We start from the raw sequence: 19,138 nt of genomic DNA on the forward strand, positions 1-19,138 counted from the left end.
AGTATTTGGAAATTCCATTATTCTGATAAGCTTCTACTTGGTGCTTTCAGGGATCCTCTGACTTCCGAGACTTCTGGGTGAGAAGAGGCAGAGATTCACAATATGCACGTCTGTTTTTTTGTGTTTTATTTTCTGCATTAACATTTTTACAGTAATGCTCATTGGTTGCTCACCCTTTCGGCTGCCATAACGACCTTTATTGGCACCTGAAGCAGCCCTCAAAATAATTTAACTTCGACAATTATTAAATTAATAAACTGGTAGATTGTTCTGAAATGAAGAGAAACCAATGGCTGCCTAAAAGGTAAAGCTATCCAAAACACTTATGGTAGGCTTTGCGAAATGGATTGTGGTCATGTAAAGTGTATTTTCTTGTCAGTTAATGGACTAAAACCATGTTTTCTCTGATGTATTGTGAAGAATTACTTGCAAAGTATGACATGAAGGAAACCAGCAATTATATCAAGACATTTTAAGAACCACACAAGAATTCTCTTTGTCATTGAACATGTACACAGAACCGGCAGCAAAGCCTCTCACCATTTGTGCCATCTCTCATTTGTTCAGTAGTCTACTTGATCCATTGTCTATATTTATAATTTTGGTGCAAGTAAATCATTTCCATCGTATTTCTCCACACAAGCTGTGAGTGATTTGTAGCTCAGCTTGAGTTTTAGACAGAAACAAGGCTTGTGAACAAACCTACACATCCAGTACAAATGTGCAGTAGTACAAATCCAGTAAAGAGAGACGATACATACCATGTTCAATCTACATCTTGTTTTTTCACTAACTTTGATATAGATGCATGGACGTTAACTCACTCAATCCTGTTGATTGAGATGTTCTAACCAACTGGCAGGCAGTTAACAGCTAAATGGATCCAGTTAACAGAAACCACAACACAGCACTTTAGGTTAGGTGTAAACTAGCACAATGCAACTTTCTGTTTTTGATTCTCCTCTCAGATATCTTTTTACATGCATGGTCGTATTACCTCACGCATGTATTCCTCCAACAGCCTTTTTATCTGTTCTTACTCAGAAAACCCTGAAGCAACTGCAGTCAGTATGAGTTTGGCTTTTAACTAGAACTAAGAGATATCATCAAATCACACCTGTTTTGTCATTTTTACATTGGCTCCCAGTTTGTTTTAGAATTGATTTAAAGATTATATTGATTACTTGTGGCTCCTCATGGCCGCGTCCCGGCTTAATCTCTGATGTTTTTAGTCCTTATTTATTTCTGTGCACCTTGTGTTCTTCAGGCAAAGGTCTGTTGTCACTTCCTGAATCTAAAGGCTGAAAATTAGGTGTGGACAGACCGTTTGCTATCAGGGCCCCTAGACTCTAGAATGAGGACAATAATGGTGAAGAAATAAGGTTCACTTAGATGGTGACTTTTCCTGAATTTTCTTGGGGTGCCAAGTAATTTTTGTCTTTCATCTCTTTTATTAATATTATCATTATTATAACCATATTCCTTCCTTTGTTTTCTTTCTATTCAGCACTTTTCATTTTGTGTTGAAAAGCGCTCTATAACAAAAGTTATTAAGTTTTGTTTGATCTTTTTTTTTTGTGTCTAAATATTATTGTATGATATTAGCCTCATGATGTAAAGTGCCTTTGGAAATAAAAAACACTTGAATGGTGAATGGTGAAATGAACTGCTCCTATATTGCAGCCCCCCCTACATTATTCTGTTTCTTTCATTAAAACCGTTCACCCAATCCTTGGTGAGGGTGGGCGGGGGAAAAAAAGAGAAGGTGAGTGAGAGAGAGAGAGAGAGAGAGAGAGAGAGAGAGAGAGAGAGAGAGAGAGAGAGAGAGAGAGAGAGAGAGAGAGAGAGAGAGAGAGAGAGAGAGAGAGAGAGAGAGAGAGCGAGAGAGAGAGAGAGAGAGAGAGAGAGAGTCAGAGAGAGAGAGTCAGAGAGAGAGAGTCAGAGAGAGAGAGTGTGGTTGTGTGTGTAGTGGTTGGGGGCGGGGCTTGCTGGTTGATGGTTTTTCAGCACCGCGGACAGCTCCCGTCTCCTGCTCGTGGCTCTGGGCTGCAGGGAGGAGGGCACACATCTGGACAGGGGGGGCAGATCGTTCCACACATCTGGACAGTGCAGGAAGAGAAAGACCCGACTCAAATCGATCCGTAGATTCACCTCCAGCTCTCACCGTCAACGCATTGAGCCGCGTCTCTCTTCCTCTCATCCTTCCTTCTCCTCTCCTCCTCAGTGCCCGGAGACTCGCAGCGTTTTCTCGGCCTGACCGTGGAGCGCATCGCCTCTGCGTCTCCAGTGCTCTTCCTGTTCCAGGCAACGACGGCGCAGTGAAAGTACTTTTTTCGGAGGGGAGGGAGTGGATTGACCTCCTCCCAAGTTTGTTGTTTCTATCACTCTTTTCTCTTGCTCTCTCTTTTCTCATCCGTTCACTTCAGTCCGCTCGGCCCCTCGGTGATGTTGCGGTGTGGGGTTTTCCTCGGAGCCCAGGTTCGGATGTCAGGCTGCTCCAGGATGCAGACGAGAGATGAAGTTGAGCGGTCTCAGTAGCCGTCAGAGCGTGCTCGGAGAGGAGATAGGCGACCTGCATCCGCAACATTGGCTGTAATCCCGGAGATCAGAGTGGATCAGACGCATTCATTTCTCAGAGAGCAAGATGTGGTGCCTGTGTGACTTTTTAAATCGCACCTAAGAGCGAGAGAGAGAGAGAGAGAGAGAGAGAGAGAGAGAGAGAGAGAGGGTGGTCCTTCTACCCTGCTACTGCTGCGGGAGGCGACGTTTTTCCTTTTTGCTTTCTTTACACAGCTGCCTAATCCAGTTTGCATCCGAGAGGAGACTGGGAACTCTGTGGGAAACAAAGGAAGAAGCGGAGTGGTCTTGATTCCCTCTCCCATCAACACGAAACGTGACATCCCGGCTATATAAAAGAAAATGAAGAAGTTTCGGAAGGTGATTGACGGCTTGACCACCTCCTCTCCGGGAGGGACCCTCGGGTCCCCATCGAGCGGCAGCGCTGCGGGGACTCCCACCTCGGCGCAGACCCCGAAGGACATCGACGTGCAGGAGACGTTAGTGTCGGAAAACTTTCAGCTGTGCAAGGTGCGTACATCAAGAGCAGTTTCGGGACACAAACAGCACGCAACACTTTGTATGAAGATGTAACCACATCCCTTTCTTCCACATGTATAGAGCTTGTCCATAGAATTGTGTCTGCAGGTGCTTATGGAGAAGGAGGTCGTAAAAGTTGAATGTGGAGTGAGCTCGGCTGCTGATGCGGTACATTTGGTGGCCTGCTGTTCTCTGTTTACATTGGAAGTTCAGCACCACGGACAGCTCCTCGTTGTCGGCCTGCTCCTGGGAATCAAAGCAAATAATTTTCCAAATAGCAGGAAACACACTTAAACACATGATTCTATTATATTCCTGTCAGTCTTTGTTTCTGTTTTTTTTTGTTTTTTGTTTTAGGGCCTTAACTGTAAATAACTGCAGTTATTCCATTAGTCACCCGTTGTTCATCTACATAAAGCTCTTTCCCCCACGGACATGTGTGCACAGCTGGTGAAGCTGGCTGTGCTTGTGTGTGTGTGCATGTGTGTGTGTGTGTGTGCATGTGCAGTCTTTGGCTGTATACCTCCACCAGTATGTGCAGTCATTATATAGCTACAGTGTATGTGCCCCGTCATCAGGGCTGCAGCAGCCTCATACACATGTGATACAAACAAACCGAAGGAAGTCAATGAATCGCAGCCTCCTCCTCCTCCTCCTCGTTGCATCAGCAAGCCGACACAAATAGTGTAGGAGCAATGACATAACTGGTGTCCCTCCCTTGCATTATGAAGAAAAAAAAAAGTGCACAGCAAGAGGGACTCTGCAGTATACTGTCCTAGCTGATGTGCTTTTTCAATGAGAAGAAGGGAGAGAGAGAGACAGAGAGAGAGACTGGGGGAAGGTGGGGGTGCAGGGTGGTGGGAGTATTTATAGCAGCCTCTGACGCCCATTGCAGCCCTTTCCTGGACGCAATTTTTGGAGCTGACTGCAGTGATTATTTCTCGCCCCTTAAAGAAATGGGGGGTTAAATTTTGGATTCGTCCGTGAATAATTCATTAAGAAACCAGAGAGAAAGTGGGTTGTTTGTTGGAGCTGATTCATTATTGGGCTGAGTGATACTGGTGGAGTGTGTGTGTGTGTGTGTGTGTGTGTTTGTGTGTGTGTGTGTTTGTGTGTGTGTGTGTGTGTGTGTGTGCGTGTGTGTGCGTGTGTGTGTGCGTGTGTGTGTGTGTATTTCTTTATAGAGGAGCCAGGGGAGGAGGGGAGTGAGGAGGTTGATTCACAAGCTGAAAAGGATGCTGCAGAGCTCCCTCAGCAGACAGGCAGGGCAGGGAGGAGAAAGTGCTGGAAAAAGAACAGCATGATTGCCTGGTCCCATGCAGGAAGCCACTCCTCCTCAGTGAGTGGCTTAATGCACGGTTGTTTCTGAAAAATAAACCTCTCATGAAAAAGCCATGAATGTGCCAATGTGCCCTACATCCCACCGTCACCGTCGGGGATGTACATTTATGTGTTTGGCATCTTGGATAACTTTTTGAAGTTAGCCACGGCTTCTGTCCTCGCTGTGCAGTGTGGGAAGATACAACAGCTCATTGTGTTTGGATTATACAGGGTTTTTTGTGCTCACAGTTCAAAGCAAAACGCTGTGACCACAATAGCAAAGTAAAAATGATGAAATCTCTCTCAGACTGAGGAAGAAAAAAAAGGGGGAAAAGGGCGAGAGATCAAGTTGCATCTGTTGGATACCAACTGAATTAATTCATCTAAAGTTTACAGCGGGAGCGATGACAATTATCCCCAACCCTTAAATTGCTGTTATTTTATCGTACACATATTGAGTTGTGTGAAAACAAAGCTTATACAAATCATATACTCAACGAAATTGTGCAACTCCGTCAGTATATTCAAATAAAGTCGGGAGGAAGACAGAATGAAGATGAAAGCTTTTTCTGAAAGCACTTACACTAGTTCAGGGTAATGCTCTACAAACAGCCCTTTTCTTTACGCTATCAACAAGCAAATTCTACTTATTTACCATAATGCATCATAACGTGTTCACTTTACTTCAAATCTGTTTACAGCTTTCACTTCAGACTATAATAGCCCCAAGACAAAACTCAAAAACATGAATAGGATATCAAACCCTGAAAAAAAAGAAAACAGAATAGAAACAGCACTTTGCCTTTGGCTAAAACCACAGTACAACAAGCCAAACCCAGAGAGAGGAAAAATGGGAGGATGCCATCACCATTAGTTTTTTGAAATGCACAAAGCTGAGTCTCTGCAAAAAAAATTGTCCCACCGGTCAACCAGTCAGCAAACAGATCAATGTCTTTCAGTGGATTTTAGGTGAATAATTTATTGTAACTTTTACAAACTTTATTGTTTTTCATTGTGTACTTTCTGTGTGTAAAAGTTAAAATACATGAATACATAAAGAGACTACACAGCAGAAGCAGATCCACCAGTGCAGCTTTAACTGGATTCATTCTACAAAACGTATCTTTCTCAGACAACTTCTTCTGCAAAAAGACCAAAGTCCAGGTTGGTTCAGCAACAGAGCTGCACTCATGTCTCCATCTCTGTTTCTGCTCCGATTTTACCTTTTTGTGATTGGATCTTTTTATGTTCTGAACTCAATATCTGTGTTCGGGCTTTCAGATTTTAGGGGTTTGTGTTTGTTTGCCCGTTTGCTTTCCTGTTTTACTTTGAAAGATTTTTCCTTGTGTTTCTCTCTTGCTTAATTTACTTCCTTTATCCTGTTCCCTGCCCCTGTGATCGTCTGCAGCTCTTCCTAATGTGTTTCACCGGATGTCTTCAATGATCTCTGCCTCCCTTGTATATTTACTATCTGTGTTTGCTGTAGTCTGGTGCTACTGGTGTTTCAGGTTTGTTCACCATCTTTAGCCAACTTTGATGTTTTGCCTTTTATAGTGTTTTTTGTGGATTTTGATTTCTGTGGAAGAAGGTCATAAATCAGTGATCTGTATCTGCCTCAATCAAATCGATGGTTCCTGTAGATGTTCAGATCCTACCTGCTGCAGGATTATTTGGGACAAAGAGCACAAAACGTTAAGGCCAGATTCATAGAGACCAGAAGAACAAGGAGTCGTGTAATCCGAGTCCTAGCCAGCCAGGTGCATCCTTTCATGCCTCCTCTAAATTGCTACTGACACCTATCATCAGCACAGAGTGAATCCAGGAGCACATCGCTTGTCTTGGTCGTCCTGTTCAATTTCCACATGTCCAACGAGTGGAGCACTTCTGGAAAATGGCAGCACACAAAGTTTGGAGCATGATTGCCTTTCTGACAACCCTCCAGGTCTTCAGTCAGTAGCTGGTTGAATCCAAGCCTCAGTCAAACAGGGAAGAGACAAAATATAACATTTGGGTCCTATCTCTGTTCTGTGTTTTTCTCTGTTCAATCAGACTTTCGTGTTCTTTTTGTTCATCTGGTTTTACTGTGGAAAGGACATGTTAGCAAAACTTTGGAAAATTGAGAAAAGTGCTGGACAATGTTTACTGTTTGACTTTGAAACTTCAAAATATATATTCTGAGGTTCAAAATGGCTGTAATAATATAAATGTTTGACTCTTTGTAAGTGCTGGTTGCTCGTTGTGATAATAGAGATTATTATGAGTTTCCTCTGCAGCTACTCTGAATAATTGTTAGCATCTTTGAAGGCTTTGATTTTCAACCAGCACTCAACTTTACACACTCAACTATAACCAGTGAATTACTGGAGAAATTAGCACGGCTACAGATTAATGCTAATATTGCTGCTGGATGTGTAAATGGGCAACTGTTTGCCAACAAGTTTATCATATCGATCACAAACTTGATAACGTGTCAATATTAAGTTTCCTCTGCCCCATGTGGCCAAAAAGGATTATTGTTATTGTAAGTAAACAAGATCATAAAACTTGAAGGGCACTGCACACCTTCGCCAAAGTGGTGTCCTTAAATTCACTCAAGCGACAACAAATTTCACAGACTCTATCATCAAGTCCCATGAATTATTCCCTCGGGAATCAACAAATATTTTGAAAGTTTGAAAAAATCCTGGATTTACACCGATATTAAATTTGTTCTTTCGTGATTTCAACGTCCATCGTCCAAGTTTCGTGGAAATCCGATCAGTTGTTTTTGTGTAATTTTCCTCATAAACCCACACAAAACAAACCGACTGGGTAAAACATGACCTCCTCTGCTTCAATAAAAAAATCTGGCATTAAAGGTAAAAATAATAGGCTTCACTTGAGTATTGAAGTATATCCTATAGATCCTATATATCTGGAAATGGAGGCTTTCTACCCCGCTTTTTAAAGTTGAAAATCACTGACAGCCTCGTGTTTAATGCTAATCACTGCTGCTGTCTGTCAAAATGACTGTAATTTGTGTTGTGCAAATTCTAAAGCTCAAGTGACTTCATCCATATTGCATCTGCCGCTTCCTTTTTTCTGAACCCCATCACCCTGCGTCTAGCTGTAGAATTATAATTAATGGAAAGTGATGGTTTCTATGTGGCCGCTGTGACAAACATGGCTCCAACTCCATTACCCAGAATTTATGAATATAGTTTTGGTATAAAATACAAAGTGATTCCGACAAATGAGCACATGACTTAAATGGATGCAGATGTAGTCAAAGCCCTCCAGGATCCGTCACCGTTCAGGAGTATAATCTGTGACGCGATATTTGTGATCACACATGAGTAAACATGTCGCAGCAACTCTGAAGCAACCTGGGCAAGAAAGGAAGAATCAACAAAGCTGCAGGGCCACCAAACCTTTAAAAACTTATATGTTACAGGCATCTCTACGCAATAAATAAACATGAGTGTAAGAGGAGAGAGAGGAATACTTCTACTGGTCCCTGATCATTGCAGCAAATTCACGTGATTCATGAGTTTTTAAATAGTTTTTTAATATCTTTGCATCCTGAGCTTGTTAAAAGGTGGACGAGTGAGAGATCTTGTCCCCGTTCACATTTCTCCTCCTTCTAATAAGTGATTAATCTCAGAAGAGGGAGCATGATTACCCACAACACCAGCACAATCACGTTTCAAATTAGATTTCCTCTTGATAAGTATAGTTTCTGTGTCCATTTGGAGGATCGGATTAGTTTTATACGAATGAAGAAAAGCTGCTTTGAGCCATATTCAGATGAACAGTAAGAATTTCAACATTTTAGTCCATTTAGGGTGCAGACATTGTGCATTAAACTCATAGATGCAGTTCAGAGGTCAAGTGCCCCCACCCCTCATCTTTTCACCCCAACAGCATGGTACGTGGGCTCATAGCGATGACATCACCTCACCCCCTCCGCAGCGAGCCCATGAGCTCTCCATGGGTGTGATGACTCAGTGGGTCGACTTCCAGCTAGTCTCACATTACCATGTGTCGGCTGCCTGTCAGAAGCCACAGTGTGGGATCAATTAAGGAGGAGTTGATGTCACGGGGGGAAAAGGAGGAGAATCGTTCAGTTAGCTGTATACTGTGCTCTCGGTGTGAAGCTACCATCCTGTGTGTATGGAATTATCAACTACAGTGTCGTATTTGTGAGCGTGTGTGTGTGAGAGAGAGAGAGAGAGAGAGAGAGAGGGAGCGAGCCAATAGAAATATCTTCTGTTTGATTTTGTGTGGGCTTTCATAAAGCTTTGTCCATTGGGTCTGTAGGTGACGGCAGACTGCGCTGCCTCTCCTCATGCTGTGCAAATACACTCGAGAGAGCTTTTCAAACACTTAATTTCACTCAGTTTTACATCACTCCGACTCTCTGAGGAAGTGAGTCTTCCTTCTTTTCAGTATGTGATCAACAACTACAGGAACTTATCGTTTTGTGGGATATGAAGCTCCTGTTGAGACCTGAATTTGTGTTTAATTAAATGGTATCTTCTTCATTAGAATGGCATTCAGAGAGCGCAAACCTCCACCAAGGCCCAACAAGTCCCCTCATTGCACCACATTAACATGTTTAATAGATCTGGATTTGATGTAGATCTGCACCAGACTGCAAACACTCAGTAAATATCAGTTGAAAAACATCCTATCGCAGTGTTAAGTGTTCTACTCTGACCCACAACTCATCATTCCAACATGTTTTGTGGTAATCTGTCCTGTAGTTTTTGTAAATGCTGCAGATAAACACATTAAAGCTACTTGATGGAAGTAACAAGGTATGAGTTGTAACTACAGCCGTTAATATATGAAAAAAAAAACTGTTACATTTTTAATCAACCAATCAATCAAATTTAATTTGTATAGCCCGTATTCATGAATCACAATTTACATCATTGGGCTTGACAAGGTGCAACATCCTCTGCACTTAACCCTCAACTAGAGTGAGGAAAAACTACCAAAAAATAATATTTAACAAAAAAAAGACATGCAAAAGATGCCAAATGTAACAAATAACAATATTTAAACACAATGAGTGGGTCATTATGTTTCCTGTTTCCATAGCTACCTTGATTTTCAAGTTTCGGGACAAATCCACTGAAACACAATCATTTTTTGGGAGTGTTCATAAAAAGGAAACGCATACTTGCCCTAGAACTCCTACCATCAGCTGTTCTTCCATCTGTCCTTCATGAGGCTTTTTGTAGAGAAATGTTCATTTCAGTTTTGCATATTTTGATAAATGTGTCCCCCTCTGTTCACTGACTGTGGGAGAAAATATGAGCAAAAACATTCCAAACACAATGTTTTTAGTGGAGAACTCAGAGCGCTGAGTTGAAACCTGATTATGGAAAACAATCCACTCGGAGCTGCCATGCTGCAAAGCTTTAAACCAACATTGGGGTTTCTTCCCTACCTCTGAGTGGTTATTGGATCCATCTGCTCTTAAGAGCTTCTCTCAGGCACTTGACAAACCTCATCTGCTTGATGTGGCTCTTAAAGTATCTAAAGGCTGGATGTAGAAGCTGGAGTTGAGGTTTTTTAAATGTATTTATCTATTTTATAACAGAAGTGCAGCTTGTTATAGGATTCAAGGTTCTTCTTTGACATTTTTTCTTTTCATAATTCAGTTAAAAAGGACTCAGAAGAAGCCTTGCAGCGGTGCATTCAATAAGTAGGAGACAGCATATTGAAGAGGCAATTTAATTCCTGTGCCTCGGCCTTATATGACTGTTGGTCTTCTTTCATCATTTATGTTTAATAATCGAAATTAAAAACTTATCTTTGTATGAGGAGGCAGGACCGACGACCGACAGCTGCTTTGTTCAGCCTTTAAATGTGATTAATTTCATAAGTACACTCTGCCTTGTCCAACATGAGATAGCAAGTTTAACAGGAATCATCATTTGTATCGTTTTTAAACATTTCCCGAATTGTTTTGGACACTTCACATCAAGAGTACAGGTCAATATATTGTGAGACTGAACTTTGTACGTGAGTGAACACTGCTAACAAGGGCCAACAATGAATCTACATTTTAAATTCACTATATCCATATTTGTTTTCGGATCTGAACCACATCACACAACTTCACACATCAGTCCCTTAACCTCCTTGGTGGAGGTGATAAGGAACATTAATAATTCAATCATTCATTTGTGATGGAGTTTTACTTAACTGACAAATAACTTTAACTCTTGAGTGGATTCTGTTTCAGCATCGTACCCATAGTACCTTGAGATGCAATGTGCATGCTGACGACCTAAATCTAAATACATTGGATGACCAGTTTCAAGTTAACTGTACCCACTCCCACCTACTCACAGATATCAGTCCTCTTCACGTGCCAGATTTTTTGATCAAGATATATTAATTAATTAAAATATTTAAAAAAGGGATGAAGAACCTGCTTCTGCCCCCTGATGCAGATCTGCACCAATATTGAATGTGTACTTTCCTCTCCCGCCCAAACATTTACTTTGAAAACCAAACAGTTGAAACGAGGGGGCGCAGTGATATGACATTACAGTGTCGTGATGTGACTACACTTTGTTTCCGCTCCTCCTACCTTTTTCCCTCAGGCCTGGAGGCACGATGCTGATGCCATTACAGGCTCACTGACATGCCTGCTGCTGTGGTTAAAAAGGTTAAACCACATCCACGCTACATCCACACATGGCTGGTCTCCGACTCCGTAGCTTGCAAGATGGCACGACATGGGCATAGAATCACAACATCCTCCTCCACACACAAACAGAAAAGATTGCTTTAGAGTTATAGAAAATAAAAATGTGGATTTTTAGGTTCATGATTTCATCTATAGGGACACATGCCTGACTGTTGTTGGAAGCCTTGAAACCTTGAAGATTTAGCCCATGCAGAGAGTCAAATATTTCTCTGTGCTCTACCAAAGGACTTCAGGCACTGGGATTTAACACCACGATATCGATCTATATCCTCCCTTACCTCCATTAATTTCATTTCTTTTCTACTGTAAGAGCAAAACCCTTTGAAAAAAATAAGATCCTTGATGTGGATGAAGATGCCCTCTGCTATATTGCATGTTGCTGAAGCCTTGTTCAATTTTTGAAAACCGACTGCCACTAGTCTCATGGCTTCTGCTTCCACTGTGTGATGAGGACTATGACAAACTGTATTAACTCTGTGTCATATCCGTGTGTTTGATAGTCTCCTCTTCCTCACATCTCCAGTAACACTTGGCGTCTCATCTCTCTGTCGCACTCATCATGTCCGCTTCTCTCCTCCCCTGTCCTGCTCATAAAAATGATGCAAGCATATGCCAACTAGAATCTCTCTGAATGTCATTTTCTTGATGTGGTAATTTGATTATTTTTTCAATCTCTTTGATATGATATTAGCACATCCATCCAATTATTTGAGCACACAAACCAAAATCAGATTAAACAAAAACGAAAACTTTCTGCTCTGTAACAGAATATTGTTATAGCAACTCATTTACACATCTTAACAGAAATTATATCTTACACAGAATAAGATCAATTGTCAGTATATTGCTGTCCATGTAAACGTCTTTGTTGTTCTTTCGTCACAGACTGGTGTACCTTGGAAAAAGTCTTATTTTAGATGATTTACATATTGAATAAGCATATTGTATTTCTATACTGTAGCTATAAACATATGTAAATCACTAGCTCGTCTTCAAGGGCCCCCTTCTTCATTATCTTGCTCTTTCGCTGCTGCAGCAACAGGAACTTAAGCTTTTCTCCACCTATAGCTTTGCCTGCACCTTATTCCCTTCATCCTTTTTGTTATTGAAAGAAGCTTCCCATATCCATACCATTTAAGTCTAGCATCAGAGTCTTTGATATCCAGCGGTGTTGTGCAGTAACAAAATGCTGCCACAACATACATGATGTATGCTGCGTTTGTTTCTATTATAACACATTCAGATTGGGGGAGCCGACTTGCACATCCAGGCCTTACAACACTTCCTTAAGCTGTTTTTGTCAAATGTTGAAACAACCGTATGTTGCACCCGCCTGTGCAGTATCTCCCTATGATCAGGTGTGTTTGTGTGGTAATATGCACATAAACATCCCCTCAGATAGAAACAATCATACAGTAATTCAAATGTAATATAAATGCAAAGATAGACACAGCAGGAAACATACAAACATGTCTCTCCACCCCCCACTTCCTTTGGCCACACGTACTGTCTGTAGCTTTGATTCTAATGACCCCACTACACTCAGCAGGGAGAGAGGCTTATCCAGGCTCATTCATTCGTTTTCATACTTCCAATCTCTCACACAGCATTCTCACCCTGTGCTCATTTGTGTGCTGTTCTCTGTGTGTGTTTGTTTGTGTGTTTGTGTGTGTGTGGTGAGCACATAGTGCTTATTAGATCAGGCCCAGCCTCAGTGATGAATCAAAGTCCCTGAATCCTTTGGCTTTCAGTGTGCTAAACAATCACACAGTGGGAATCTTGAGTCACTCTCTTCATGACCGAAAACACTGGAATAAGACATCAGAGGTAGTTTTTGATATCATAGTCCTGCTTGCCTGCTACTAACACACCCTACATGTTATATACGTTCAATTTCTATCATAAATATGGGGGCCAGGCATTCAATTCTGTGGCGTCTCACACCCCCTGTTAATGAAAGAATGAGAGTGTTTTTTTCCTTGTATTCTCTATTGATGAAATGAGCTCCAGGAGCCAGCACATTTTCATTTGCAACCTCTGTTGTAGTGGTTTTCAATATTCTTTAAACTACCAGCCTGTGTTTTCAGACTAGAAGGTAATGCATGGCCCTTTGCCTGAGAATCTTTCACACAATGTGAACTAAGTCCCATAGTTTTTGTCCTGTTCAGGTCAAACACCTTTTATTAATCCAACTGTAATGTAGTTATTTAAATGGCAAAGCTTCTCCTCTTTATTCCATAAGCATTAAGTTAATATGAGGTATGAGTGGAACAGAAATAAAGGCCTGAGCACATTTCCAGAGATCTATAAATCTTTTCTTACTGCACCCTCCCCCCTTTTCTTCTACTGTCAGCTTTAAAAGCCAATGTTACCTCGTGGCACTTAACCATTCATCCTATGTATAATTCGTGTCATATTTACAGCAGAAGTAAGGCCACGACCTCTACAAATCTCTACTTAGGGTTCCTTCCAGTATACAGGACCTGACAGCGTGATTGTCCCGACCTTGACCCTGAATTTGACAGGGATGCATTTGGGAAACATAAAATATTCACAGAACCTACTTTGCACCATCTCAGTGGCATCTGATGCACAGACGCTGAGACCTTTGCACATGCCTTTGCCATTTGAGGGCTGCTGGCATCTTTCCCACAACTCCCTGCCAGAGTCTTACTTCTGGAACGAAGAAGCTGTAAAATGATCTGAGATCTTATCTTCCACTTGCCATCTGGAAACATTAGAGAAGGATCCTGTTAGCTGGCGTAACAGCTGCTTGGAAGAGGGGTTGTTCTCGCTGCACGCCGCCATATTGTCGTTCTATTAGACAATGGATTATTTACTTCTTGTACATAACGTGTCTGGAGCTTTTCCACTGTCTGCGTGAATGGTGCTGACATACAGTCAGTGTTTGATATGCAGCTGTATCCATATCTTAATTTTTGTAAATATGACTGTGTGATGTATCCTGTATATCAGGGGTGGGGAATCTTTTTCAAAACGTCTCTTTAGCTCAAATAAATCCTCAACTTTGGAAGAGCCAAACATCGCTTTCAAAGACAGAAATTACTCCTAAGTATCAAATTCTGCATTAATCTTGTTCGTGCGTAACAGATGTTATGTCATTCCTGAAGCTTAATTTAAAAAAAATTCTCATACCAGGTTCCATAATAAACCAGCTAAATAACACCAAAAACTAATTAATATTCAAATTTTGTAAATGTTATTCAGGACTAATGTTTTTTATTGTAACAGATAAAACCAAGATGTTTGAAACCTCAACCAAATGACTGTAGGCTACAACCTACGCCGACTGCAGAGGATACACATCTTTTCACTCCTTCATGTTTGAACATGGTACATGTATTGGATTGAGCCGAATCCTGAATTTGCATTTCAAATTTCATGGAACACAAAAGAACTCCCTGGACCCGAGGTAGACCCGATGGGCATCTAAACAAATCGGATAAATCCTCGGGTAGAAAATAGAGCCAAGAATGTGTCAGATAAGAAATGAATGACATGCTGTGTTGTGTAACCACTGTGTGTTTCCAACTGGTTTCACACATTCAGAAACCCCCCGGATCTCCTCTCCCCTTAACGTCTTCACTCCTTCCCACGTTCAGCTATGCCTCTTTATTTGTTTTTATTTTGGGCTGCTCCCGACAAGATCAAAGGAATTTTAGATCAACCTCAAAATATCTCCCTTCAAACAGAGATCGGTGAAGCCACGTGTAACTCAGTTTGTTTTTCGGGAGGATCTGAGTCCGTAGAGGAAATTGGACTGGATGCATGTGACTGGAATTTTCTACTTTCCTCTGCACTACTGTCTCTCATCCTGACATTTAGCCTTAGGGAGAAGTAGCTCATACACCTGAGTGATGCAGAGGGAGAATTTGTATGCACACAGGGAAGATCCAACACACACAAAGGCGAACTGTATGGATGATGTGTTCACAAAGCTCCCTCTGCTTACCTATAAGGAGGAACGTATCTTAGCTCTTACTGGGTTCACAGATCCTGGTGCTATTTATGTACAAATGTCTTTCATTTATAAAGCACTTGCTCCACCATCAGCAGTTGGATTTATGGGCAGATATGCAGAGTCCTTCAACCAGCAGAGGACAGTTATCTAGTTAAGGGTTGATTTGCTTTCATTGTCATGGCAACACTGAAACACTCCTGTTTGAATTTTTAATATTGGTCACACACAAACGTCGGTCAGATTCACTCAGAGACACACAGGCCTGGATTCAATATGTCACAGTTGTCCATTTCTCAGGTTGTTGGCTTCAATTATAGAATAGAATGTAGAATATAGAATGTAATATGAATACTCTGGCTTAAAATAAATATGTTTACATTTATTTAGCCAGGTACTTGATCAAATAAATAAAATAATAACACGTTTTCTTTTACCGTGTCAAGTAAACTAAGGTTTCTTAAAATATAGTGATTCATTTTAGGAAAAAAAAAAAGGTGTAGTTCTTCTTTTTTTCTTAACAACATTTAAGTACCTGTTCCTGCAGCGTGCGGTTCAAGTCTCGCGATAGTTTACCAACCTGCAGTCCTTTCTGCTCGTGGAGCCCGGGCTGAAGTGTAAAATGATCGACTGGTCAAAGTGTAGCTGCCACCGAAGGAAAACAAAATCCCTTTCTTGAAAATAAGTGTTTTTTATGAACTTCATCACTAATATTGTGCAGAGTTCCAGGTAGGCTAAATGTGAAATGTAGGATAAACGTTTGGTAAACAAAAAGAGCTAAGCTAAGCTAACGATAGCTCACACCTGCACCTTGATGACAAGAACTCGCTCACTGACATCTGCAGAGAAATATAAAGGTTAGTGACGCCTCACGTTTCAACATCATTAGAAATAACTGTGAGTACAGTAAGATAGCTTTTTGAATTAAATTTATAACCTGTTGCTACAGTTGGGAAAACCAATATTTCCAAAACATCAAAGTGTGGCTCTGTGTTTGTATTCATCTCCAACTCGAAAAAACAAGTTTATACTCAATAATAAAATACATATGGGAAACTTGGGCCAGATTATTTGACATATCACTGAAGGAAAAGTACATTACTGATGACGGCTGTGTTCCATGCACATGTTCCTGTTTGAGGTGTCATGCTCAATAATACCAGGTTCCTTCCTTAAACTATTCATTTTATTATGGATTCAAATTGTGACAAATTACTGTCAAAGTGTGTGCTGGGAAAAAGCCCTTTTTGGCAGCACTCACAGAAATCGGTTTTGAATAGTTTTCTTAAAAATGGTTTGCGCTCTGTTAGTAAATGGCCATTTAAATCACCTTTGTGTGTATTATTATTATATAGTATTATATGTGTCAGCCTCCTTCCTAAACTGCTGTCCTTTGCCCGACTGAATCCAAATGATATGTTTTACCACTCACATTTCAGACTTTACAGACGTGCTGCTTTTGCTGTGCGATCTTTTTGTGCTCTTGACGCCTCCTCAACCAGAACACTTTAAACGGTCAGGTTCGCCACGCTTACAGGAAGAGTCTTTATCAAGACCCCCTGCTGTCATATACAGGACCCTGTGCCTCAAATTTTCTGAAAACTCTGTATCCACGAGATGTGATTTCTTAGCTAACAACATAATATTGAATCAGTATTCACGCTATCGTTGCCTAGCAGCACTATTCTCTTGAGTTAACCCCTAACGCCAATCACACAGTGTACAGGACTTCCCACATCATAACCACAAGCTCACCAGTTCCAGCTGCAGGCAGCATTAGCAGTCTACGCCGCACTTCCCCTGGTCCTCATTAATATACCTGCCAAGTTTAAAGCCGATCGGATGAGCGGTTATGGAAACATTAAAGGACGGTAAGAGTGAGATTTCGTGAATTTATCAGGGGGAAGTGCAACTAGGTGTAATGCAGATTCAGCAGTACCTGCACAAACTCATAGATCTCAACACCATTAAAATGTCTTTTCTTTACATCCAGATCCATACACGAAGGAAAGTGCTAAAATACTAAAACAGAATTTAATTGGTGCACGCCCCCATCCCTCCACCATGTTTGGTTCAAATGGGGACAGCACTTTTTGTGTAGTCCTGCTGATGAAGTGCAGAGGCTAGAATAATAGTCATGACAGCATTTCAAGTTATTTATTTTGGATGCTGTTTTAATTGCAGGGCAGACTAAACAATTTGGAATTTGTTGTATTTTGAATCTGTGAAACTATACTTGTGAAGGTTGGAAAGGATCTTGGGTGTAGTGCTGATATAATATTGTGTGTCAGCTCATACACAAGAAAACTTCTCTACACATTCTGACCATATCTGTTAGGACTACTAATGCAGCAGACGTGCATATTTCACACAAGATACAGTAAGATGCATTCAGAAGAATACTGGCCCTGAGTAGAGTGTATATGTCCTCCAAGGCGGAACAATCGTACACATGATTGCCGAGTTCTTACAGTAGTAATATAAAATAAACAAGGAAGTGGTCTGATAACTGAAATGATTTACTCATCATAAAACATCCTAAACAATAGAGATTAAAACCGATGCAAGATATATTTTACCCTTACCCCTATACAGTACGTTTCTCTCCATCATTTCCATTTTTATTTTACTTTCTTTCGCCATCCACACAGTTTTCTGACTATGTATTATTCACCATACTGTCCACATCCGTTCCTTCGTTTATTCCTGGTCCTTATGCTCAGCACTTTCCCTGTGATTTTGTTGTGTAGATGAACGTATGCAAGAACCATCAAGGCCACACTGTAGAGTCTGCTCAGTACATTACTCACGTGTCTCAGTATCTACAGAGCACCTGCAGTGATGCACTGCCATGCGCCACATTGAAGGGCTGCAGCAGGGAAGCAGCTGGACCAGATTCAACTCGCACACTACCTGTCTCAGTGAAGCTCTTTAGAGATAGAGAGATGCGAGTTGTAAGATAGGAGAATTAGTAGCAATAGTAGGTATGTGGATGCTACTTTAGTTCAACACAATTAACCTTAAGTGATCTTGCTATGTGATAAACAGTATCTTACACTACTCTAGATACAAGTGACCTATGTACACCTCTTGCATTGGCAAATGTTAAAGATAATCCTAACACGGAACAAGCTTAACCTCATTAGCTAATTGTGTATTTGCTGTACTTTTATAGCAGAGTAAATGTTACTGTAATCACACACACATAAGAATTAAATGCTGTGTTTCACTGAGTTGATCTGTGTTTGGAGATGCTGCTCGGTTTCCTGGCTGTGGCAGACAGACACGGGTGCTACGTGCTATTTATAGCACCAGGGATCTAAACCTGCTCTACAGCTGAATGCTGTGTGGAGAGAGAGGAAGGAGGGTGACATGAGGTGGTATTGGTCCTTGGAGGGGGGTGGGGTGTCTGTAGTCCATGAGATTGAGCATTGGGGCTTCATGTGCATAAAGACTGTGTCTGTGTGTGTGCAGGGGAGAAGACAACACAACAAAGAAAGAGGAGAGGGGAGGAGGTAGAATGAGAGAGGAGTTGATGTAATGCAGCTTCTGGCGGCCATAACGCAGGTCCTTTAGCAGCAGGTCCACAAATCCTGCAGAACTGACTGTATTATTTAAGAATGTATATCTTGGCTAATTCACCAGCATGAATATATATTTAGTTATTCCTCCTTCTTTATTTATTAGCAAACAGCTACCTAATCCATAATTATCAGTACTTATTTAATCATTGTAAAACTGCATTGATGTGAAGTTGTGTTATTGTTATTGTATAGTCAGACAAACAATAGGCAGACAGATGGATAGAGGATGGAAGTGTGTGTGAATCTTCTGTGCACACATGCACATGTATTTGAAAATACACACTAAAAGAGGGAAAAAATAGGTTTATGGCTTTGTCCCTAAAATATGTATGAGCTACTCTGAGATCCACCAGAGTAAATGCATCCCTCATCCACTTCTTGGGTGTCTTTTATGTATATGGGGAGTGGCTCTGCTGTAGCCCAGCAGCTCAGTGTGTGTGTCTGACCGTG

At 41.2% G+C, this 19,138-nt stretch overlaps 1 protein-coding gene across 2 annotated transcripts in view; it reads left to right on the plus strand.

Moving 5' to 3' along the window:
- The first annotated feature begins 2,919 nt into the window (after positions 1-2,919).
- stxbp5l (syntaxin binding protein 5L) overlaps positions 2,920-19,138 on the plus strand; it is a 125,580-nt gene continuing 109,361 nt past the window's right edge. For both annotated transcript variants that reach the window (XM_061088708.1, XM_061088709.1), the window contains exon 1: positions 2,920-3,087. In XM_061088708.1, coding sequence (XP_060944691.1) covers positions 2,920-3,087 — 168 coding nt within the window. The remainder of the gene's footprint in view (positions 3,088-19,138) is intronic.

This window comes from Limanda limanda, chromosome 16, assembly GCF_963576545.1.
Source record: "Limanda limanda chromosome 16, fLimLim1.1, whole genome shotgun sequence".
NCBI lineage: Eukaryota > Metazoa > Chordata > Actinopteri > Pleuronectiformes > Pleuronectidae > Limanda > Limanda limanda.